This window comes from Natrix helvetica (genome assembly GCF_964273705.1).
Source record: "Natrix helvetica genome assembly, chromosome: Z".
Taxonomy (NCBI): Eukaryota; Metazoa; Chordata; class Lepidosauria; order Squamata; family Natricidae; genus Natrix; species Natrix helvetica.
In genome coordinates, this window is record NC_138554.1 from 100,135,629 (window position 1) to 100,159,973 (window position 24,345).

Sequence of the window (24,345 nt, forward strand, 5' to 3'; positions counted from 1 at the left end):
CGCTCCACCTGCCCACATGCACAGAAGCATCATGTGCGCACGAGCAAACTGGTAGTAAAAAAAATTGGAAACCCACCACTGATGTCAATATATAGCTGTAACAATTTAATATATTACAAATGGGAGAGGAAGAAAATAAATGCTTTGAATGGTGGTGAAAGTACAACAGACTCCAAGAAGAACCTATCAGTTTTTTATGGAAGAATAAAGACTGACATGAGGCAATATTCAGCAAACAGAAACTCAGATAATTTAATGAGATGGTGTTTGATTAGAAAAATGAGAGAGAGGGAAAAGAAAAAGAGAATGGATAAGGACCTAGGCTTATTGCTGTTGATAGTTTGACCTTAATTGTCCCTGTAATCACAAAATCTGACTTGATATGATTGCATATAATTAGTTCAACCGCAGAACATTCATAGAAAACTAGAGTGCTTATTAATAAAACCATCTGAAGAGAAATATCCTCAGGAAGGCTATTTCTAATATTAGGAAAATCATCTCCCTAATATTATATGTTCTCCCACAGTTTTTATTTTATGTCTTCAGAGAAATAAATAAAATTATGGCAACATATGATTTTTCATTGAAATATAGTTTCACGGCTCCTTCAAATCTATTTTGTTATTATTTTTCAAAATTTGGGGGCTATCTAAAATAGTTCATTTAATGATCATTCCAAGTTACAACAGCACTGAAAAAAGTTTTTAACATTTATGATGTTATCTTATTGGTCACATGATCAAAATTTGGACATTTGGCAACTGACTCATACTTAGGATGCTTGCAATGTCCCAGGCTCATGTAATCATCTTTTGTGACCTTCTAACAAAAAAAGTTAGTGGGGAATCCACATTCACTTAACAACTGTGTTACTAACTTAACAATATCAGTGATTCATTTAACAACTGTGGCTAGAAAGATCATAAAATGGGGCAAAATTAACTTAAAAACTATCTCACTTAGCAACAGAAAATTTTGACTCAGTTGTGGTTGTAAATCGAGGACTACCTGTATTGTATCACAGATTAACTTGCAGATTAATTTGCAATTTCGTAACAAACTATTGAGGTTTTTTCATTTGTAAAAACATAGTTCTTTCCTGGTGTTCCTATGACTATCAAGTGAAATGTATATATTGGGTCCCCTCCTTTCTTAGGAATGTCATTGGAATGTATGAGGGAAAGAAATGACTGCTCTTTCTCTTCTATTTCTTCCCATCCTTCTGATGCTGTTGTAAGTGATTTGATCAGAAGAATTTTGTTCTACAATCATGACTGAAGAAAAGAATCTGGGGGTGTCTCAGAATGCCTTGTCACCTTCAAGAAGTACCAGCAGCTGTTCTTCTAAACAAGGAAGTCGGCAGGTAAATGCAAAGTTATATTAATCTTTGTTTACAAACTTCTAGATTTGTGAAGAACATGAACCAAATATATAATATATTAAGTCCTGGCCATATGACTATTTCAAAGAACCAATCTGATATATTGAGCATGTAATATCAGTAAGTCCATGAATTTCGGACATTTTGTGTCAACATGGCGTCATATACCGATTATAAGACTTATCATTCTCTTGTAAATCACAGTATTGATATTTCATTCTAGCAGAGCATTTTCTGGAGAATTCGTTTACTTGAAACAAGAATAATGTCACACATTTTTAAAAAAAATTTTTTTTACAGAAAAATGGGTTCATGTATTTAAATGATTATATGTGAAAGTAATCCTTGGGCAAATCAGTTTGGAAAATTAGGCTCAGCATAACAAGAAACAGGTTTATTATTAAAATAATAGTTATAACTATTAACTAATATAGAAAGTAGATAATTTTATACATTGCATTATGTGATTGTATTTATACTCACCCTGCCTCATCCAAAATGATCTGGTTCCATATTTATAAAATTTAGAAAAAGAGATCATTTGAACAGCCCCATCATTAGAAATTATTGCTGAGTTTTTGTAATGGCTTCTAATTTATCAAAATCTTAGTAAGCTACCAGCAAGACTCCAGGATTTAATTAGTTAGCCATTTTATTTATTATATAGAACTAAGATCATTTTTAATAATTTTAGGATAGTCATTTTCTTATTGTGAAGTAATAAATAAATTGCATATTTTGAAGGTAATGAAAAACTTTATTTACTTATAAAGCAATGTTTCTCACTTATTTTATTTATTTTTTTATTTTTGTAATGGTGTTATGGGAAAACTTCCACAAACGAAGCATTTGACATGTTGATTATGAATAATGGGAGATGTTTTCCAACATAATTAGAGAATCATAATATTTTTGGTTATGTACAATAGATCTCAGGGAAATATTACCACTTATTTTTTTATTGGAAGTTCCTTCTGATGCTTATTTTCCTCCTTCCTTTTCAGTAACAATATTGGAGAGTATTTTTGTAGTACATATTTATTTCAGTAGAAAAAATATATATACTTGAATTAATAAACAAAATAATAAAGAACATTAGATGCAATCCAGGGACCAGAAGTTCTCCCTAGATCTGTTCTTGTATAAAAATTCATTGACTTACTTCACTTTCTCAAGAATGTAGATTAAATGTATTATTTCTCATGATGATATCAACTGCTAATCCTGGTACCAGCTTCATGTTTATAATCATCCTTTGACTGTGTATTAACAACACAATTGAAAATTAACATTCTAAGATTTTAGATCAGCTTGATTATAATGATCATGTGTTTTGTAAGTTACTTTGGTAGTATACTAGGAAAAAATCAGCATTAAGATGAGATTTTGCTTTCATGTCATGTCTCACTGAGTCGATTTGTCTGTCTCTCTCTCAGACACACACATACATTTGAAAGTCAGACTTGCTCACATATTTTCAAGGTCTCTATGACACATCCTTTGAAACAAATAAAAGAATAAGAAAAGATTTGATGGATTGCAGATCCATTTGCCTAGCAGACTGTTTTCAAAGGAGGCAAATCCAGTGCTTCTGTAAGGTTTATTGCCAAATAATAAAGAGGCCGGGGGGAGAGGCGAGGGAACCAACTTTTCAACCCTCAATAACTGCTGTTGAAAGAATCTGGAAGCACAAAAGTTCAGTAGACAAATGCAACTGAGTTTCATCTTTTGCTATGTTTTTATGAACTCCAATTATTAGAGAAATGGCGTTTATTGTAAATGCTCAGTTGTAAACTGCCCAGTGTCACTAAGATGAGATGGGCAATATAATAATTCAATAAATAAATAAAAATAAATGAATGTTCCATTTAAAATCATTTACAGGTAAAGAGTAAGAAAATTCCTTTTCTATTCTGCTTATTCAGCTTATTAAACAAAAACATAGCTAAAATAGTTTAAATCATCAAATCTTTATAAGGTCTCAGAAAGCATTTGCATGTTGCTGAAACAACACTTCTTTCCAAGTGACTTTTAATCAACACCTTCAACTATAACTGACAAAGGTATTGATCATTCCTTTAGCAATCCCACACACAAAATTGATCCTGCTTTTCCAATAAATGCCACTGCTGTCGATAAAACTTTATTGGATCCTTGGACTTCACTAGGGCAGGTGGTGGCCAATTTACTATATTCCATAAACATGTTTATTAAGTGGGAAAATTACCAAAATAAGGTACAGAAGTGTTGATTTTAGGATGGCATTACAGGTAGTCCTCGACTTATGATTACAATTGAGCCCAAAATTTCTGTTGCTAGTAAGACAGTAGTTAAGAGAGTGTTTCACCATTTTACAACCTTTCTTATCATAGTTGTTAAGTGAATGACTGCAGTTGTTAAATTAGTAACACAGTTGTTAAGTGAATCTGGCTTCCCCACTGACTTTGCTCATCAGAAGGTTGCAAAAGGTGATCCCATGAACCCGGAACACTACAACCATCATACAACTGTGTGAAAAAGTCCTGCACACTTTACAGTTTATGGTTTACGGTTTATGGCATTTTTTGGATAGGCCATTGATTTTATGATATTTTATGCTAACTGCTATGTAAATATTGTTATATTTAAATAAATACTGCTGGTTTTTAAGTGAAAAGCATAAGCTTTTTGCAATTTGGTGCTGTTTCGATGAATTTGTGAATTTTCTTGCATGCTTACAATGCATGCTTACAATGACTATGAAAACAGATTAACTGATGCATACCCAGTGGCATACATGTTGCAGTTACTAAGGGCGATGCTAGTGTTTTGTTAACATTTGTATTGTTTGTGGCCCAGAATAGGATCGTTTAGGTAACCAAACATGGTTACTAATATGAAATTGGCCAGGCCTTATTGCTTATCACCAGGCGGCATCGCTTTGACATAGACTGTATAAGCCTTTGCATGTGATCTCTGGTGACAATGTGGTGCCAGGTTGCAATAATGGTTTCAATCAGCTCCTGCTTGGTCTTCAGATGCTTCTTGCTTATTTCGTAACCAATCTTGGCCCACAAGTTCTCAATTGGGTTCAAATCCGGGCTCTGAGCTGGCCAATCCAGGAGTCGAACACCATGCTTCTTCATCCACTGCTGGACGGACTTGGCTCGATGACAAGGAGCGTTGTCATCCTGGAAGTAAAAGTCCTTCCCTACAAGTTGCTGAGCTGAAGGAAGCATGGTCTTTTCCAGGACTTCAACATACTGCTTGGAATTCATCATTCCCTGCACCATTTGTATCCGACCAATACCAGAAGCAGCGATGCATCCCCAGATCATCACATGCAATGGATGCTTCACAGATAGATTCAGGCAGTACGGCCTAAATTCTTTAGCTGGAAATCTTCTGACATACTTATTGCACTGATTCCCAGTCAAGTAGAAATTGGTCTCGTCACTGAAGATGACCTTGGACCACTGTTTGTTGGTCCACTTGGCATACTTCTTGGCCCATGCACATCGATGATAGAGGTGAGAGTCTGTGTTTACTTCGAGCCTTGCAGCCTTTGAGTCCTCTGGCAAGCAGTCTGCAACGCACTGTGCTTGTGCACACTTTTACATCACATGTTTCACCCCAAATTCTTGTAATCTGTGAGGTGAGCTTCCTGTCAGCCATTGAAATTTGTTACAGAGCCAGATCTTGCCGTTTTGGTGACTTTCTTGCTCTTCCAGAGCGGAGTCTGTCATCAACTGAACCAGTTATTTGGTATTTTTCAACCACTCTGCTCACTGTGGTGCAATGGCATTTCACTCTCTTGGCTATCTCTGTACAGGAGTAACCCTCTTCAGGAAGCATAATAATGCGATGCCGCTGCTCAGTACTGGTGAAAGCAAAGGCCTTCATCCTTGCCCGCACCCAGAGCTAAATTAAGTTTCTCGATGCTTTTCATGCCTATTTATAGTCAGAGCATATGACAACATTGATTGGCTCATAGACTTAGCCTCTGTGCATTTTGATTGGTCAGCCAAAGCTTGCTGCTGATTGGCTACTTTCGATCCTAACATTCCTGAAAATTCAAGTTGTGCTTCTTTTAGCACATAAACTCACTCAAAACCTTTAAAAGACTTTGGTTATATTAATAAAAATTATGCATCTCAATCCGACTTCAGAAATTTTCATCAAAGTACTTATTTTGCATGGTGAAAACCTATGAGTGAAAAGTTGATTAAACATGTAAATACAGCTTAAAACTGAAAGCGTACAGGACTTTTTCACATAGCTGCAAATATGAACCAGTTGTCAAACATCTGCATGAAATCACATGACCATGCGGATGCTGCAATGGATGTAAGTGTGAAAAACAGTCATGTTACTTTTTTTTTAGTTTATTGTAGTTTTGAATGGCCACTAAATGAATGGTTGTAAACCAAGGACTCCTAGGTTAAAAATGCAGATATGGTACCTTTTTATTTTATTTTTTACTTTTCCACATTAAGAAAACTTCAATCCTATGTTTCTATAAGATTGTACGTATTTAAAAAGAAATAATCAAGATCTCAAATTACATTTTTATTTCTCCTAAACTAATCACACAAATAAAGAAGATGTGATGGATTTCTTGGGGAACAAATTTATTGCTACAGAAGAAGAGCAAAGAATTACTTGCGAACTTTTATAAATTTTGCTTTTTTATTTCTAAAAAGGAGATTGCTTATGGGATTTTAATCTTTGGAATCCATACATGGTTGCGTTCACTCCTGCAGACCTATGATTTTGATGAATTGACTTATTTAAATCTCTGCTTTCCATAGAAAGCTCTGGTCTTTCCATCGTGCTGGAACTGGTGAGATTTAGAAAAAAGCTAGAAAATTAAAAAATGTCAGTACAATTATCTTCAGGTTTTTGTAGGGGTTCCACTGAATGTAGTGAGATGTAGTGGGATGTAGCCATTGTTTTTAGTATTGCACATTTAATAGCATGCATCACAACCCCTCCAAGCTTCCAAACTTTCGCAGCTTAATATATGTAAAAGAAAGAAGAGCATATTAATGACAATTGCAGCAAATCAATTGGGGATCAAAGAACAGTATCATAAAAAGCTCCCATGGTACAGAAATAAACAGCAAATTTGGGAACAATTGTACCAATTTTATGAGCTGTAACAAACACTTCCGTTGATGATGCCGATGCAAAATCCTGAACTCCCCCACAAAACTGCTTTCTATTTTGAGCAATTGAAAAATATGTACCACAACTGACTGTATTTTATTCTAGACACAAGTCTGGCACTGTCATCTGGCATGTTGATGGAGCTTTAAGAACAAAGAGTAGTTTGAACTTATGCTATCTCACGTGTTCCATTATTTTGTCCTAAAATAACATGCAGCTTCTTTGAGATTCTGGTACTGCCCATAGCAGAAAATTAGGGGTCCTATTTGATCATAGATTTCAGCACAGATTGTAACTGTGTCACTCCAAAGGTCTGACATGCTCTATATTCTGTACAAAAAGTGGATCACTAAATTCTTTATCTTCATGCTTTATATAAAAGGAAATGCTGAACAGATGAGTCATATAGGCATTAGTGGACAATTTCCATTCTTGTTCTTTCGATTTGTATAAAACTTGTTAAAATGTCTCATCTTAGGCAATTCTGTGGACAATTCCAGAAGTTATTGATCACAGGGTATCACATACCCTGTGATCAATAACTTCATTCTGATATTCGAATGATTGATTGTTGCTTTCATAGAATCAAATGATTCCTCTTCCCATGCATCCAGTCCATTAATGAGGGGAGGCCAGTTTAAAGTTTCTAAAATTGGGTGGAAAATATTAAAAATAGTACCATCAGACTTCAATGTGACATTTCCAGGAATTTATGATGTTGACATGTCTGTATTTTTAAAAAAATAGCATCACATTGGACTACTGTCTGCCACCTTCCAGTGTCCTTAGGGCTTGAAATTCAATCCTCATATTACGGTTTTTATAAGACACAAAGGCCACATAATTTATTTAGTGCATGGTCAGAATTATTTAGAATTATTTAGACATAAATAAAACCATTAAGTTTAAAACATGCATTAAGGACTATTATCTGACTGGCCTTTTTTATGCTGTCTCGAAAATATATTTTTAGTTTTGTTTAAAAAGATAATTATAAAACTATAAAAGATAACTTTCTACCTAGTTGAAGTGAAAGATAGAGGATACTTGGGATTATGAGAGCACAAAGCTATGCATATGTATTTGGGTAACTACTTCAGTGGTGGGTTTCAATTTTTTTTACTACTGATTCTGTGGGCATGGCTTGGTGGGCATAGCAGGGGAAGTATATTGTAAAATCTCTGAACAGAGATTCTGAACAGAGGCATGATTTCAGCTTTAAAGATTTGTATGATTTGTGTGCATTTCTAGCTTATAACAAAATGAATCTTTAATCTTCTTCTCCAATTGTCTAACATTAGAATATATTAGTTTCCTTTGCTGAAGCAAAATCAATAATGGATTCCCTGATAAATGTCTAATAAACAACCCAGAGCATGTTGTTCTACATGTGAAAAAGGTACACTTTTAATTTAAAAAAACTAAGTTCTTATTAACATAAATTCTACTAAATGTTTATGGTACCTTCTGGTTTTGAGAAGAAATATGGTTTTTTTTTAAAAAAAATATTATTCTGTTTGAGAATATTTAAGTAAGTTTCTCCAGCAAAAATTATATATTGATAGTTTGTAGCAAGAACAGTTATGAAATATATTTTTTATTGTAAAGTTTTATTGATTTTTACAAATTTTTCAAGGAAAAAGGGTGAATAGGGATATAAAATTTTTTAGACAGCTACATCGTGTGGAGAAAAAGAAAGTTCCCCCCAAATCTCGCCACTCTTAGAATATAGAAAAATATAAAAAAGCATCAACATTAGGTATTAGCAGTTCTAGGTCTAACAAATAGTCAATATGTTTCAATCATTTCTTTTTTTTTTGTATCACTTCATAAAAATACATTGTAACAACAATTGCAGTAATGTTTCAAATCATTTTTGTGATCTGAGTCTCCTAATTGTTGCCTCCCCCCCCCCCCCTGTCTGTTGGCAGAGCCTCAGCCACTCCCTCCCTCATCTCTTGTGTAGAATCCCCTATTCCATCTAGGAGAGCACTATGCCTCTTCATGAAAGCCTCGGCCTCCATAACTGTAGTAATTCTGATTCTACTGCCCTCCCAAAAAATCAACATGCCTTCTGGTAATAACCATTTAAACCAGACCCCCTTATCATATAACTTTTTTTGCTAAAGAGCAATATTTCCTCCTCTTATCTCTTATTTTCTTTGGGATCTGTTTAAGAATGGTTATTTCTTTATCTTTATATTTTAGTGGTCCACCCCTTTGAGCTCGTAGAACCTCATCTCTTGTGGTTTTTCTAAGAAATTTTACATGAACTTCCCTTGGAACATTATGTGTTCTTGCATATGCTGAGTTAATCCTATAAATCAGGTCAATATCCCACCCAAGTTGTTGTTTATCTCTGTTAATATATTCAGCTAATATTGTGGTCATAATCTCCTTAAGATCTTCATCCTCTGCTTCTTCCAGGTTTTGAAACCTAAGGAAAAAAGACATCCTTTCAAATTCTATCTTTATCATGTGGTTTTCAAATTCTACACTCCCCCTTTGGATGTTCTAACCTCCTCCCTCACCCCAACTGCACCCTCCTCCAGTACACCTATTCTCTGTTCATTTTGTGTGACTTGTTGTTGCGTTTCTCCGAGCCGATCGCTTAGGTCTGCAAGTTGTTTTTTTATTTCGTCCTGTCCCTTTAAGAGAGATTGAAGCATCTGTTGAGTAGATAAATCCTTTGAGCTTTCTTCAGGGGCTTTAGGTTGTAAGAAAGACCCCAATTGTGATTGATGGGTGACAGGGCTGGAAGTAGACGATGTCGGGGCCAGAAGTCTTGCCAGTCGGTACTTTTTTCGGAGCCATCATGAAGCTCAGAGACTGTTCAATTTCAATTTTCAATTTATTTGTGTTTCTAGACCGCCCCCTCTCCCAGAAGGGACTCGGGGCGGTGTACAGTCCATAGAGAATATCACAAAAATACAATAAAAAATTAAATATGTACAGTTCGGAGGAGGTTAAAATGCAATTAAAAGAACTGTACAAAGCTGAATAAATATAATTTTTTAAAATCCCTAAAACAGACACAACAGATAAAAAAACCCTAAAATAACCAGATAGTAATACATTTGCCAGGAGGGACAGTTGTAATTATGCCAGGCCTGCTAATCGGAACAGGTGAGTCTTCAATTTTTGCCGGAAGGAGCGGAGGTCAGAAGTGGTTCTAATGTCGGGGGGAGGTCATTCCAGAGGGTTGGGCCCATCACAGAGAAGGCCCTACTCCTTGGTGTCGCCCGTTGGCATTGCCTAGTGGACGGCACCAGGAGAAGTCCCTCCCTGTGTGAGCGAATTGGCCGCAGGGATGTATGTGGGAGGATGCGATCCCGCAAGTAACTAGGTCCCGTGCCATGGAGCGCTTTAAAGATGGTAATCAGCACCTTGAAACGCACCCGAAAAACCACAGGTAGCCAGTGCAGCTCGTGCAGGAGAGGTGTTACGTGGGAGTACCTCGTACTCCCCATCACAGCCCGCACGGCTGCGTTCTGAACCAACTGCAGTCTCCGGGCGCGTCCCAAGGGCAGCCCCATGTAGAGAGCGTTGCAGTAATCCAGGCGGGAGCAGTAATCCAGGCGGGACGTCACCAGCGCATGAGTGACCGTGCGTAGGGCATCCCGGTCCAGTAGGGGGCGCAATTGGCGCACCAGGCGAACCTGGTGGAACGCCCCCCTCGCCACGGCTGCCACATGGTCATCCATTGACAGCCGGGCATCAAGGAGGACGCCCAAATTGCGCGCCCGTTCCACAGGGGGCAATTGTTCGCCCCCTATGGCCAGCGATGGAATCAGCTGGCTGAACCGAGGTGCCGGTAGCCACAGCCACTCGGTCTTGGAGGGGTTGAGTTAAAGTCTGTTGTCCCCCATCCAGACCCCGACGGCTTCCAAGCACCGGGACATCACTTCAACAGCCTCGTTGGGGTGGTTTGGGGTTGTTATAAATCTTTACAAAGAAATGGCGTCTGCAGGAGGGCACATCCGGTAGAGATCACAAGGCAAACAAATCCAAAGGAGAATAAATCTTCTAGTCAAGTCAATTAGATAAGTCCAAGTGTTCCAAGTCCAAGGGAAAAAAGTTTTAGAGAGGCTCCTGGAGATCTCTGGGGTGGAGACTAGTTCAGAGCCATAAAATCTTGCAAGGAAGGAATCTTTTCCATAAGGATGAAGAAGGAGGATGAAGTGGCCATCTTGGCTCAGCCTTCACAGGTGGTCAGGAAACAACATCCCAAGTTCCCATACATAGTTCAAAGAAGAGCCAGTTCAGCCATCCTTTCTCCCGCAATTGCAGTCCAAAATTATTTTCCCATTATTAAAGAGAGTGAAAGTAGCTTTTAAACTCCCTCTCTCTCCTGCATGGAGAGAGATTTTACAAGCGCCGCTTTTCCGAGGGGGGTGGGTTCCCCCCCTCCAATCTTATTTCTTCCGAAATTGAAACCAAGGTCCAAACAAGCTGCAATCCATCCAATAATCAAACCAATAAAAGATTTGGGGAGACTTCCCCCTCACTGCACTTCGGCTGTATCTTCTTTTTACATTTGAAACCTCCCGGAGCCGTCCGACAAAGAGGCGATGTCACTCGCCCCCCCACTGCTCCCCGGCGCCTAAGCGAAGCTAGGAAAACACCCCCACTGGCTGCCGCCAACTGTGGGGGGTCCCAGCAGGCCGCCTTTCGGCAGGAGACCCTTCGCCTGAGTCTCCTGTGTTCCTTTCGGAACCCCCCAAGGAAGCGATCGGCGGAGTACGCGTCCGTCGCCATTCGGTCCCGGAAGCGGAAGTGGTTTATGAAATATTTTAATGTGTGTGTGTGTGCGTGTGCGCTTATGTGTGTGTGAATTTGTGAATTTGTTTGTCACTCACCTTGCAATGACGTGACTGGCCAACTTACAATGTTAATAGTTAACAGAGTCATAAATCAGAATAAAATAACTACCTTATTTATCAAAAATTAGTGTCTTTCATTATCCCAAAATATATATTCCTTATCAATTTCAAGTATGCTGTTAAGCTTACCTTTTCTGAATGCTTTATTTGAGTTTCTATTAATGTAAATTTGTCCAATGCAACTCCTAGGCCTCAAAATATTATGTTCATTGTATAGAACATGTGTTTCTCACAATAAAATGATATCCAGTTACTATTATGCAGTTTCTTGCAGATATGTCCCTCTTTAAATATCTAAATAATCTATGTACCCAAGAACTACTTTAAGTGTCATACACTTCTTGTAGATAAAATGTTTCTCAAGATCAGTTTCTTAGTATAAAAGTTATCTTTAATACAATAGGCATGCTAAATAGCAAATACATAAAGAAAAAAAAATTAAATGGCATGCTAGAAGAATGTCCTTGGTTCAGTTCCAAGCCTGGTTACCTAATTAAGAATGCTGGACGTTTGCTTGAAGTAGAGGTAACGTTTATTTTGAAAGCATGATATGCAATATAGTGATTGGAATGTAGGCTACAAAGTTAAAACACTGAAAGTGATATTGTTTATAGTAATAATGGACTTTGAGTTTGAAGTAATGGATATGTAACTTGAAGTGTTCCTACCCCTTTGGGTGGGTGAAGTTCGTAGAAAAAAAGTTTCTGTAGAGTTTGTGATCTTTGATGTGTAGATTTTTTTCCTATGTGTGGAATTTTTTTGAGGAATCTGGCATCAAGATGCAGTATTGTGATAAAAAAAGTACTTATCTTGAGGGGATTCCATTTTATCTTTGTTTTGGTGGTGTTGGCTGATTTCTCAGGCAGACATACTTTTGCTATCTTTGGTCTCAATAAGATGAAATGCTTTTTCTATAACTTACTTTGAAGATTAGGGGAGGCTGTTGCCTGTAAAAAAAGGATGACTAGGTGGGAAGTGGATATTTTTTTCATCCTACAGCCAAACATATCTCTCTCCATCTGTCCATCCATATGTCCGTCCATCTGTCCATCCATCCATTTATCCTTCAACCATCATCTATTTGTCTATCTCACATAAAAAGGTACTCACTCCCACTGTGTTAATATTACCAAAAAAAAAAAATTTCATTTTAATGTTTTAGATAGATTCAAGATACTGCTCCCACCTGGGATTCAATTTTTTTTTACTGCTGGTTCTGAGGGCGTGGCTTAGTGGGCGTGATGTGGCTTGATAGGCATGGCAGGGGAAGGATACTGTAAAATCTCCATTCCTACCCCACTCCAGGGGAAGATTGCTGAAAAATTCCCATTTCCTCCTGATCAGTTGGGACTCGGGAGGCAGAGAATAGATGGGGGCGGGGCCAGTGAGAGGTGGTTTTTACCTGTTCTCCTAACTACTAAAAATTTCCACTACCTGTTCTCTAGAACTGGTCAGAACCTACTGAATATCACCTCTGCCCACCACCCTTTCTCACCCCTGGGAATAAAGAAAGTAGCATTTAAGCTCATATAGTAACAAACAAGCTGAAAGAGAACTAACATTGTTACTCATCAGGTAAACACTGAATCTATAAAAATTCCACAGTGGCAGATGGGTTTGTAAATGTTTTTACTGCGGACAAAAAAAAAATTGTTCTTATTCTTTGTGAGTGAATGGCCAAATCAAAGCCTTTAAAATCTATATATTTTTGAAAAGGGAATGTTTATGATTATTCCTTTCTCTGGGCCTATTTGGAGTTTATGTATGTAACATCTTTGAAATTATGGCATGTTTCACATAATAAAGAGGTATCTTTATTTCTAGTCTTCAAAGCTGCCAGGAATCTTTGGTCTTTAACAGATGAGTCAGCACATTTTTTCCTGAATAACATGAAAGATTAATGCGGTGTAAAAATCAAATTTACAAAAGAAAGATAGGAGGTTTTACTGGAAAACAATGGATCAATGTTTTAAATAAGTTGATTTCTAATAATTGTTTTAAAGACTTTGAAAGATTGAATGCTGAATATCACTTATCTTTATATTTGCTTAGCAATATATACAGTTCAACAGTATATTAAAGAGGATAAAGTCAATTCTGCAACACTGTCTTAATTACTGGCAGATTTTGGGTCTTTAAGAGAAATAGCATTGGAATAAAGGCAAACAATCACAGCAACAAACAACAAATCAACTGTACAAAGCCATGATGGCAAACCTGTGGCATGTGGAACCATTTCTCAGGGCACATGAGGCATTGTCCTGTCAGCTGCAGTGGCCAGCTGATTTTCTACCTTGATTTGTGGCCGTTTGTCACCCTCCGGAGGCTTCAGGGAAGCCTCCTGAAGCCTCCGGAGGACGAAAAACCTCCCAACTCGCAAACTCAAAGCTCGGGAATGGATTCTGGTTTGTGTGATGGGCTGTTTTTTGCCCTCCCCAGGCTCCTAGAAAGGCTTTGGAACCTGGGGAGCGCAAAAAACGGACCTACCAGGCCCACCGGAAGTCTGAAAAAGGGCTATTTTTGGCCTCCGGAAGGGCTCTGGGAGGGGGGAGGCCATTTTCTCCCTCCCCAGGCTCCAAGAAAGCCATGCGCGGGGCAGTGGGGGATTACATGCATATGCAGGGGACACGGCTTGGGGGGGCACTAAATTATGGGGGTGGGCACGTGTATGTGCACAATAGTGCACACGCACGTGCTTTTGACACCCGAGGCATAATAGGTCATCACAGGTATAAGGAATGAAAAAGAAAATCAAAGTAATATATCTGAATAGAAGTGCAGGTTTTCCTGTACACCGCTTGGAGAGTCCAAGCAATGGGTTAATTCAGTCTGCTTGCCCTTAGGACTGAGGAACTATTTTTCCTTTAGCCACACCTCCTCCTGGTGTGATCAATCCCCCAGAATTCTTCCTCAGTCAGCCCGTTTGGACGTAATTAGCTAGAGCTCTGAGCTGAATTAATCTTTTTTTGCCTTGGACTCTCTATTTGCGTTTTATTTCTCTTTCCTAACATTTCCCCAACTTCGTGAGACGTTTTTCTCCTCATCGCTGCGTTTTTCTCCAGTAGAATTTACATTTGAAGGCCAGGAGGTAAGCTGGAAGGTGGTGGGGGGTGCCCCTCAGCCGATCCTTATGGGACGGCTTCGGAGGCCTGCCGCTTGTCGTTTAAAACGGCGCGGCTGCAGCAGCGAGGTTCCTACGTTCTCAGGCCCCCCCGTTTGTTATTTTAGACGAAGTTTTTTTCGTTCCCCGGCCTGCTAGAGGACCTCTGCCGCAGGGAGGAGTGAGCGATCGTTGCCATTCGAGGCGCGTTCGCTCCTCGCTCTCCCTTAGCCCCACGCTGTTGCGGCAGCCATTTTAGGCGCGAAAAAAAGCGTCCAGCCATGGCCGCCATTTTGCATCAGCCTCGTTATCAGGAGACCGCTGGAGGTGGCAGGGCCTAGCAAGGGTTTCTCAGGCTGGGATCACCACCTCCATCCTTTTGCCTATTTTTGCGAGCGGTGCTGGTTCCTGGGCCATACCAACGGTCATTATACCAGCTCAGGGAGGAGGCCTAAGTAAGCGCAGGCCAAAGCATTTTTCTAGTCATTCTCCTCCCTGCTTCTCCTGTGGAGCCTTGCGCCTCGGTGCAGGCCCCAATCCTACCCCTGGGCCTCTGACTGGTATTAAGCATGGGATAATTTCATACGTATTGACTCAATTACTGTGCATATAGCAATCTTGACAAATCTTTTTGTTTTGTTCCCCTTGCAGCAACCAGTCTCTCTCTCTAACTTCTGCCTTGTCATAGCCTTGCTCCATCTTGTGTGGTCATTGACTATGGACCTGCCTAGTCCCCCCGATTCCCAAGATACTAGGCCGAGCCTCTCTCAGGCCCCTAGCAAGGGTTCCTCCTCATCGGGGAGTGGGGGTGCGGGCAAGAGTGGTGGGGGTAGTTCTGGGAAACAGCGTTCCAGAACCCCTTCTGTGGCCGAGGCCAAGGATGCTGAAAGGTGCCAGTGGGCCCTTGACAAGCAGTTTGAGAAGGCCAGACGCCAGGCAGACAGGGAGCAGTCCCACTCAGGAATCCCTCCCTCCCGGGAGGATCTCCAAATAGTACTTGCCGAGGAGGTGGAGTCCCAGGACCTGTCCCCAAATAGGTCATTTGCAGAGCCGGCTTCCCCGGCACCCTCTTGGGCCTGTGAACAGGCCCCTCCCCCTGGGGATGCTAGCATAGATGATATGCAGGGTGAGGCTTCACCCCCCCTAGAGGAGGGTTTGGATCCTGATTCTGACTCAGAGGAATTATCTCCCCGCATGCAGGAACTGATGGCCCGTGCCATTGCCAAGGGCATCACGGAGGCCATGAAATTTAAGAATCCCACTGCAGTGGCCCCAAGGGGTCCCAAACCCGATCAGGCAGCTCCTCCTCCAAGCAAGCGTGCTCGCCATCCTTCCCTGGAATCCTCGGTGGTCAGCGAGGCCTCTGCCATTGAGGACCCTGACCCGGAGGTGCTAGGTCTCTCGGACGACGAGGACCTTCCCCCCCGAAGCGCCCGCCTTTGCGGGTCTGTTCAAGCCCAGCCTTTTCAAATCTGTCCTCCACAAGGTCAAGGCTGCCACCAGGGTGGGGATCAAGCCCAAACCGGCCGCGCCGGCGGCGGATGCCACTCTGGCTAATCCCAATGCGGTCATGTTTGATGTCCCAGCACCCCAACAGGAGCTGGTTCCGGTCCCGGGGCTGTTTCTCGACCTAATCCAGCGCCAGTGGGCTCAACCAGCCATGCAGTCCTCTCCCAGTGGGGTAGATAGGAAGCTTTATACTATGGAGCCAGTGCTGGAGGACCTTCTGGCCCTTCCCACTGTCGACCCGCCCATCGCTGCACTCACTTCTAACTCCTCCCTACCGGCCGACCTTCTGGAAGGCCTTAAGGCGGAGGACAAGAAGGCGGAAAAGGCGTGCCACAAGACCCACCTGGCAGCTGCCTGGGCCATTAGGGCCTCTTCATCCGCCTCCTTTTTCAATAGGGCTTCTGTGATCTGGCTACGCGAGCTCCTAACCAAGCTCCCGGCGGGAGACGTCCGCCTCCACCAGGACGTGTCTAAAATAATCGCGGCTTCCCAATACGCCGCTGACGCTTCCCTTAACGCCACTAAATTCGCCTCCAGGGCACTCGGCTCTAATATCACTTCTCGCCGGTTGATCTGGCTCCGCCATTGGCAAGCGGACCAGAAAAACAAGTGGAAACTGGCTTCCGCCCCCTTCAAGGGGTCCAAATTATTTGGCGAGTCCCTGGATCCTCTCCTCATCGAGTCCAAGGACAAGAGGAAGATCCTCCCTTCTCTAAACAAGAAGCAGGAACGTAAGACCGCTCCCTATTCCAGGAGGCAGTCCTTTCGTGCCTCCGAGCCTTCCACCTCTGCCTCTTCCTTCTCTCCCTCCAATAGGTCCTTCGGTCAGCAGGGCGACAGGTCCCAGGACAGGGCGCCCTTTCGGGACAGAGGCAGGCAGCAGTTCGGCTTCCGCAAGTATAACCGCGGTGGGGCCTCCAACAGGCCGTTCCGTAAGTCAAAGTGACTGCCCGAGCTCGGCGCCCATCGGGGGTCGGCTCCAGCTGTTTGCCTCCCATTGGGCCCAGACAACCGAGGATGCTTGGGTTCTGCAGATAGTCAGGGAAGGCCTCTCCCTGGAGTTCCTGTTCCTCCCCCTCCCAGACCTTCATCCGGTGCCCCATCCCATCCTGCCCTCAAAAGAGGGAGCGTATGGACCAGGAAGTCAGACATCTCCTAGACATCAGGGCCGTGGAACCCGTTCCCCAGGGCGAAGAGGGGAGGGGGTTTTACTCCATCCTCTTCCTGGTGCCAAAGAACTCGGGGGGGGTGGAGAGCCATCTTGGACCTCAAAAACCTCAACAGGCACATCGCCTACCGGAGGTTCAAGATGCAGTCACTGTAGTCCATCCTGGCGGGGATTCGACAGGGAGATCTCCTCACATCTATAGATCTCAAAGAGGCATACCTCCACATTCCCATCCGTCCACAGCACAGGAAGTTCCTGCGCTTTTATTATGCAGGTCGCCACTTCCAGTACAAAGCTCTCCCATTCGGCCTCTCGTCCGCTCCTCGGACGTTTACCAAAGTTCTGGCGGTAGTGGCGGCCCAGCTAAGACGCAGGCCCATAAGGCTCAAGTGCTACCTGGACGACATCCTTATCCAGTCGTCGTCCAGGCAGCAGGCCCTGCGGGATCTCCAAACCACTATGAGATCCCTCAGAAATCACAGCTTCACTCTAAACATAGAGAAGAGCCATCTCACTCCAACAAACAGACTTGTCCACCTGGGGGTGGTGATAGATACCAACTTGTGCAGGGTTTTCCTCTCCCAAGACAGATTGGACGGTCTAAGGTCCATGACCCACAAGGTGATGAGCTTGAGGCAGGCTCCAGTGGTCCTTCTGTCGCAGCTGCTGGGAAAAATGATCTCCTGCATTTCCATCGTGCCGTGGGCCCGCCTGCATTCCAGGGCGCTTCAGTGGCTGCTGCTGCCGCACCAGAGGGCATCCAGGAGCAACTCTCCCAGGCCGATTCGAGTTCCGCCGGAAGTGAAGAGGTCTCTCCAGCCGTCCTCAAGGGCCACCTATTCAAGGAGCCCGAGAGGTTAATCATCACCACAGATGCCAGCCTCTCCGGCTGGGGAGCCCACATGGGTTCCCTGGTTGTCCAGGGCAAGTGGTCCCAAGTGGAAACCAGTTACAGCTACTGTAACTGAGAGCTGCTCGCCTGGCCCTGCGCCATTTCAGCCGGTCCATCCAGCGTCAACATGTGCTTCTGATGACGGACAATGTGGCCACCAAGGCCCACATCAACCGCCAGGGTGGCACCAGATCCAGAGCACTGATGAGAGAGGCGGAGTCCCTGGGCCGCTGGGCGGAGCGCCATCTGGAATCTCTCCGCTCCGACCACATCTCCGGAGTGGACAACACACAGGCAGACTGGTTGAGCAGGACAACCATAGATCCTGCGGAATGGAAACTGGACCCTCGCCTGTTCCACCAGATGTCCAACAGATTCGGAAATCCGACCGTAGACCTGTTCGCGTCCAGGGACAACAAGCAGCTCAACCGCTTCTACTCCCGATTCTTCACACCGGGGGCGGAGGGGACAGATGCACTGCGTTGCAAGTGGCCCTGCGAGCTACTGTATGCCTTCCCTCCCCTGCCTCTCCTTCCTCAATTCATCTCCAAAGTCATCGCAGAGGGAGCGGAAGTTCTCCTCGTGGCCCCACACTGGCCCCGCAGGTCGTGGTTCGCCGACCTTGTCCACCTGTCGGTGTCTCCTCCGTGGCGCATCCCTCCGGACCAGATCTCCCTCAGCCAGGGGGCCGTGGTTCATCCAGAGCCCCAGTGGCTCCAGTTGGCCGTCTGGCACTTGAGGGGGACCAACTGAAAGGCGAAGGCCTGTCAGAGGAGGTAGTGAACACCATTCAGGTGGCGAGACGCCCTTCAACCACCAGAATTTATGATGCGTCTTGGGCCGCCTTCGCAAAGTGGTGTGAGGAGCTGCTCATCGAGCCGACGACCGCGCCTGTTTCCAGAGTCCTTGACTTTCTTCAAGCGGGACTCAACAAGGGCCTGGCCCCGAACACCCTTCGACGCCAAGTGGCGGCCTTGTCCACCGTCTGGTCGGGCGACCATCTTTTGCCTCTCAGCAAAATCCCGAAGGTGCGCCTCTTCCTCAAGGGCGCCTCTAACCTTCGCCCTCCCACCGTTCATCGCTACCCCACTTGGCAGCTGTCCGTGGTCCTACGGGCCCTCTCCGGCCCTCCATTCGAGCCTCTACGCACTACTTCTCTTCGATTCCTGACGCTGAAGACGGCCTTCTTGATTGCCATCACGTCCACCCGCCGGATTTCGGAGCTGGCGGCTCTGTCTGTTCGCCAGGACCTGTGCGTCATCCACCCTGACAGGGTCATTTTGAGGCTGGACCCGACCTTTACCCCCAAAGTAAACTCATGGTTCCATAGAGCGCAAGACATTGTGTTGCCAAATTTCTGTCCTCATCCGTCGCATCCCAGAGAGCGTTCCTGGCACAATCTTGATGTCAGGAGGGCCCTGAAGGTTTACATCGCTCGCACTGCGGAGTTCAGGAAGTCAGAGGCTCTCTTCCTCTCCTTCCAGCCTGGTTCCCTAGGGAAGAAGGTCTCTTCCTCCACGATTGGCAGGTGGCTTCGTGCCTGCATTGCGACAGCCTATGAAAGCCAATCCAAAGCCGTTCCGCGCGGCATCACCGCACACTCCACACGAAGTGCTGCTACCTCGGCGGCCTGGGCCACCCAGGCCTCAATCCTGGACATCTGCAGGGCCGCTACGTGGTCCTCTCCTTCTCCTTTTGTGCGACACTATAAATTGGACATTTTCGCCTCAGCTGAGGCGTCCTTCGGCAGGCGTGTGCTCCAGGCGGTTGTGTCAGAGACCGAATCCCGGGAGCCTTCTTCTGCCCACCCAGATGGACAATAACTTGGGTATGTCCCATTGCTTGGACTCTCCAAGCGGTGTACAGGAAAATGACCATTGGCTTACCTGAAGGGTCCTTTTCTGTACACCGCGGGAGAGTCCAACCCACCCTGGTTCTCAAGGCCGGGATTCGGGTTCTTCGTGTCAACAGTACATCATCTTGGACGCTTCGCTCCGTCCGCACGAACTGACTCCTTCTAAGAATTCTGGGGACTGATCACACCAGGAGGAGGTGTGACTAAAGGAAAAATAGTTCCTCAGTCCTAAGGGCAAGCAGACTGAATTAACCCATTGCTTGGACTCTCCCGCAGTGTACAGAAAAGGACCCTTCAGGTAAGCCAATGGTCATTCTGATTAGGGTTCTTAAAGAAAGAACTGCTTAAGCTTCTGAACTCCTACATGATCTTTCACTTAGAAAAGATTTCTCATTTTCTTTTAGCGATCAAATAATATCATTGCAGTTGATTTTAATGTCAATTTCTTCTACTTCAGTATTTTTCCTGCATAAGTTAAGTAAAAAAGGTCATTATACAATTTTGATATACACTTTTCACAGTTTTGAACTATTTAGTACTCCAAATATTTTTCAGCTATTGCTTTTGATACGTATTCTCTTGAATACTTCATTTCATTGTTTTTATGGTTTTCTTTTTTCTATTATTATTAGAATATTAGGTAGTTTTCTCATATGGGGTGATATATAAATGCAACACGCACAAACACAGTTAATTCAAATTGCCTATAGCACTAATTCAAGTTATTGATTCCAATTTGCATTTACATACAACACACATAGAGGCCATGGAAACACACACACACACACGGTGGGATTCAAAAATTTTTACTATCGGTTCTGTGGGCATGGCTTGGTGGGCGTGGCATGGTTTGGTGGATGTGACAGGAGAAAGATACTGTAAAATCTCCATTCCCACCCCACTCCAGGGAAAGGATACTGTAAAATCTTCATTTTCCTGTGCACTGCTTGGAGAGTCCAAGCATGGGTTAAATTAGTCTGGTTGTCGTAGGACTAACAAATCTTTTTCCTTGGCCACGCCTCCTGGCTCTCCTTAACGCCAGATTTTTTCTTCAGTCTGGCCCGTTTAAGGACTAATTTTGCAAGCTCCAGCTTCTACTTTTAATTCAGGCTTGGACTCTCCATTACTAGATTTTTTCCCCTCTTTTTCCTTGTTCCATTACTTTGTCTCACTACATTGGACTTTTTTTATCAGCAATTTCCCTTTTATTTGCAGCTTTTTTTGTTCCCTTTTCTTTCACATCGGTTCTACATTGCAGATCGAGGTAGGAAGAGACATGGGGGGTGCTCCGCTTGCCGCGCCACTTGTGGACGGCAGCGGAGAGCTCTTTGGAGAGTTTTCTCTTCCGGAGCTGCGGTGGAGCACTTGGCGGTTGCCGGGAGCAGGAAGCTGGCGTTTCTTGTTGGTTTTGAGTGCTGCCTAGCCACGGAGACTTGTGCAGCCGTTTTAAAAGCTGCAGCTGCCATATTCTCCTTCTCCACCCTTTCACTGAAGCATTTTGGAAGGCTTATTTTCGCGCCCTTTTCAACTGCTGCCTTGCCGCTTCCCTATTCCAACGCAGATAGCTGCCGAGTGGCCAGCTGACCCTTTTTGGGTATCCGACAGGGTCACTGCCACTCACCCTCTTCAACCCAGGGCGGCGCTGGTGTCTTGGCAGCCTCGCAGTCATACACCAGCTCAGAGAGGGGTGGATTCATTTTTTGTTCCCTCTCTGCATTATTTGCTAGGCATCGCAACCCTGCTGGTTCACGTTACCTTGGATTGGCTTCCTCAATTGACTGATCTGTGACAGATTGATAGACTCTTCATATTGAGCATTAGTTTCCTGAGTTCCAGCTGCAGTATACAGTGGCACCTGACATCATCAGCTTTGATCCAGCCCAGGTTTCATCACCATCTCCACCTTCCTGCCTGGTGAGATGGCTGAAGCCTCTGACGCTGCAGTGCTGGAGCAGCCAGGCCCTTCTGCAAGTCCAAGTGACCGTCAGGAAGTCTCTCCCATCGGGGGGTGACTCCAACTGTTCGTCTCCCAATGGGAGTAGACCATGATGGACGACTGGGTCTTACAGACAGTGAGAGAAAGATTCTCTAGAGTTCATCTCACGCCCCCCCCCCCAAGGAATTTCATCTGATGCCCCACTGCCTCTTGTCCACTCAGGAGAGAACTCATGATCCAGGAGATCCATCATCTCCTGGAGATCAATGCCATAGAGCTTGTACCACCCGACCAGAAGCGGAAGAGATTTATTCCATCCTATTCTTGGTGCCCAAGAGTTCAGGGGGTTGGAGGGTGATCTTGGACCTCAAGAACCTCAACTATAATCTGGCATATAGGAGGTTCAAGATGCAATCCCTGCAAACCATTCTAGAAGGGATTCGCCAAGGGGACCTCCTCACGTCCATAGATCTAAATGAGGCATACCTACACATCCCAATTTGGCCACAACACCAAAGGTTCCTGCGGTTCTTCTATGCGGGCCGACACTACCAGTACAGAACCCTGCCATTCGGCCTGTTGTCGGCACCCAGGACCTTCAAAATTTTGTCAGTTGTTGCAGCATACCTCAGGCAGAGGCCCGTAAGGCTACAGTGTTATCTAGACGACATTCTCATCCAGTTGTCGTCCAGGCATCAGGCCTTGCGGGATCTTCAGGTCACCTTGGGGTCCCTCCAGTCACATGGGTTCTCTGTGAACCTAGAAAAAAATCACCTCATACTGACAACCAGGCTTCTCCACCTGGGGGCAGTGATTGACACTTCTATCTGCAAGGTGTTTCTCTCCCAAGACAGGCTAGACAACATACACTCCCTAGTCCACAAGGTCCAGGGTTTGGACCATCCGGTCCTGTTTCGCCAGCTGTTCCACCGATTCGGCATCCCCGTGATCGACCTATTTGCCACCCGCGAGAACACGCAGCTCCAACGCTTCTTCTCCCACTTCCACTCTTATTGCAAAATCCCCATTTCTTTCCTGGGACTCGGGAGACAGAGAATAGATGGGGGTGGGGCCAGTCAGAGGTAGTATTTACTAGTTCTCCGAACTGCTCAAACTTTTGGCTCTCCAGAATTCCAGTTCTCCAGAATTATTCAGAACTGCTGAATACCACCTCTCCCTCCCTCCCTCCCTCCCTCCCTCCCTCTCTCTCTCTCTCACACACACATACACACACACACAAACACACACACACACACACACACACCTTACAGAAACAAAGAGGAAGGCAAGACGGGAACCGCAAAACAAAAGAAATAAAATCCGATGAAGAGGAGAAAAAAGGGCTGAAGATAGAAGAAAAGGGAAGAAAAAGAAGATCTGCTTAGGGATTAAATTTATGCAAGTAATTCTTCATTTATTTTTTAAAAACATCATGCTTTCTAGAAAGTGCAGTAACTATCAACTATGGCATCTCTGAGTTAGAATATAATCTCAATTGACAGGTTTGGAAAAAAATGCTTTCTTTGGAAGATCATTTCTCTTGTGTTTATCAAAATCCACAGCTTGAGCTCTGTGCATTTTGCTTTTAATTACCCATGTCTGTAATTATAATTGGACTAGAAAAATACTGTCAATAACCATCTGGATGTTTTTTTAAAAGAAATTTAACCATTACACTGTACATGCATACATTTTGAGTACACAGAGAGCTGAAAAGACCAGGTTACCATGCAGAGTATTATAATAACAGCAGGAATGTTATTAGTTTCATTTTGGGTTAGGATAATTCTGTGGAGCAGTTTCCAACATAACATTTTAACTAATTTTAATAGAAAATTCCTTCCAAATAAAGAATAAATTTTATCTTACAAACAAATTGTAATTTAGTATAATTGTGTTCTTTTTAATATATTCAGCTACTGCTTGGATAATCATAGGTTTCATGCATTAATCTTAGTCCATATATTATAGTTTAGAAATATAATGTTTCAGATTGTTGATTCATTTTCACTGCTTGAATTATTTCTCATGGCTTTACTGATTCAAAGAATGATATAATACCAGTACCATATTAAAATGATTAATAAAAAGTCACAAAGAAATGTTTTATGTTTGTAGTATAGGCATTTTGGTTAGAGAGATGCTACTGGTTTTCTGATGGTTTAAGCATCATATCTCCTATCTCCATTTGGAGTGGGGAGGGGAAATGAACAGTATAGCTTAGAATAGAAGTCATTCTAACAGGACCCTTGGAGACATTAACACCTCCACCTGCCTGATATTCCTTATAGATATCCTAGTCTGGATAAGTCAGAACAGTGCTGGGTTCCTACCAGTTCAGCCCGGTTCAGCTGAACTGGTAGTGATTTGGTGGCCTGGGTTGCTGGAACTAGCAGTGACCCAGGCCTGCCACGCCCCAGAACTGGTTCCTTGGCGGCGCCTATGGCGCCGCCATCTCATTTTTGGCTTC

At 43.6% G+C, this 24,345-nt stretch overlaps 1 protein-coding gene across 3 annotated transcripts in view; it reads left to right on the forward strand.

Moving 5' to 3' along the window:
- The window catches only part of OSBPL3 (oxysterol binding protein like 3), a 111,889-nt gene that overhangs the window by 41,129 nt on the left and 46,415 nt on the right, over window positions 1-24,345 (forward strand). For all 3 annotated transcript variants that reach the window (XM_081932913.1, XM_081932912.1, XM_081932914.1), the window contains exon 2: window positions 1,242-1,366. In XM_081932913.1, the coding sequence (XP_081789039.1) occupies window positions 1,274-1,366 (93 nt within the window). In that variant the 5' untranslated portion in view covers window positions 1,242-1,273. The remainder of the gene's footprint in view (window positions 1-1,241; window positions 1,367-24,345) is intronic.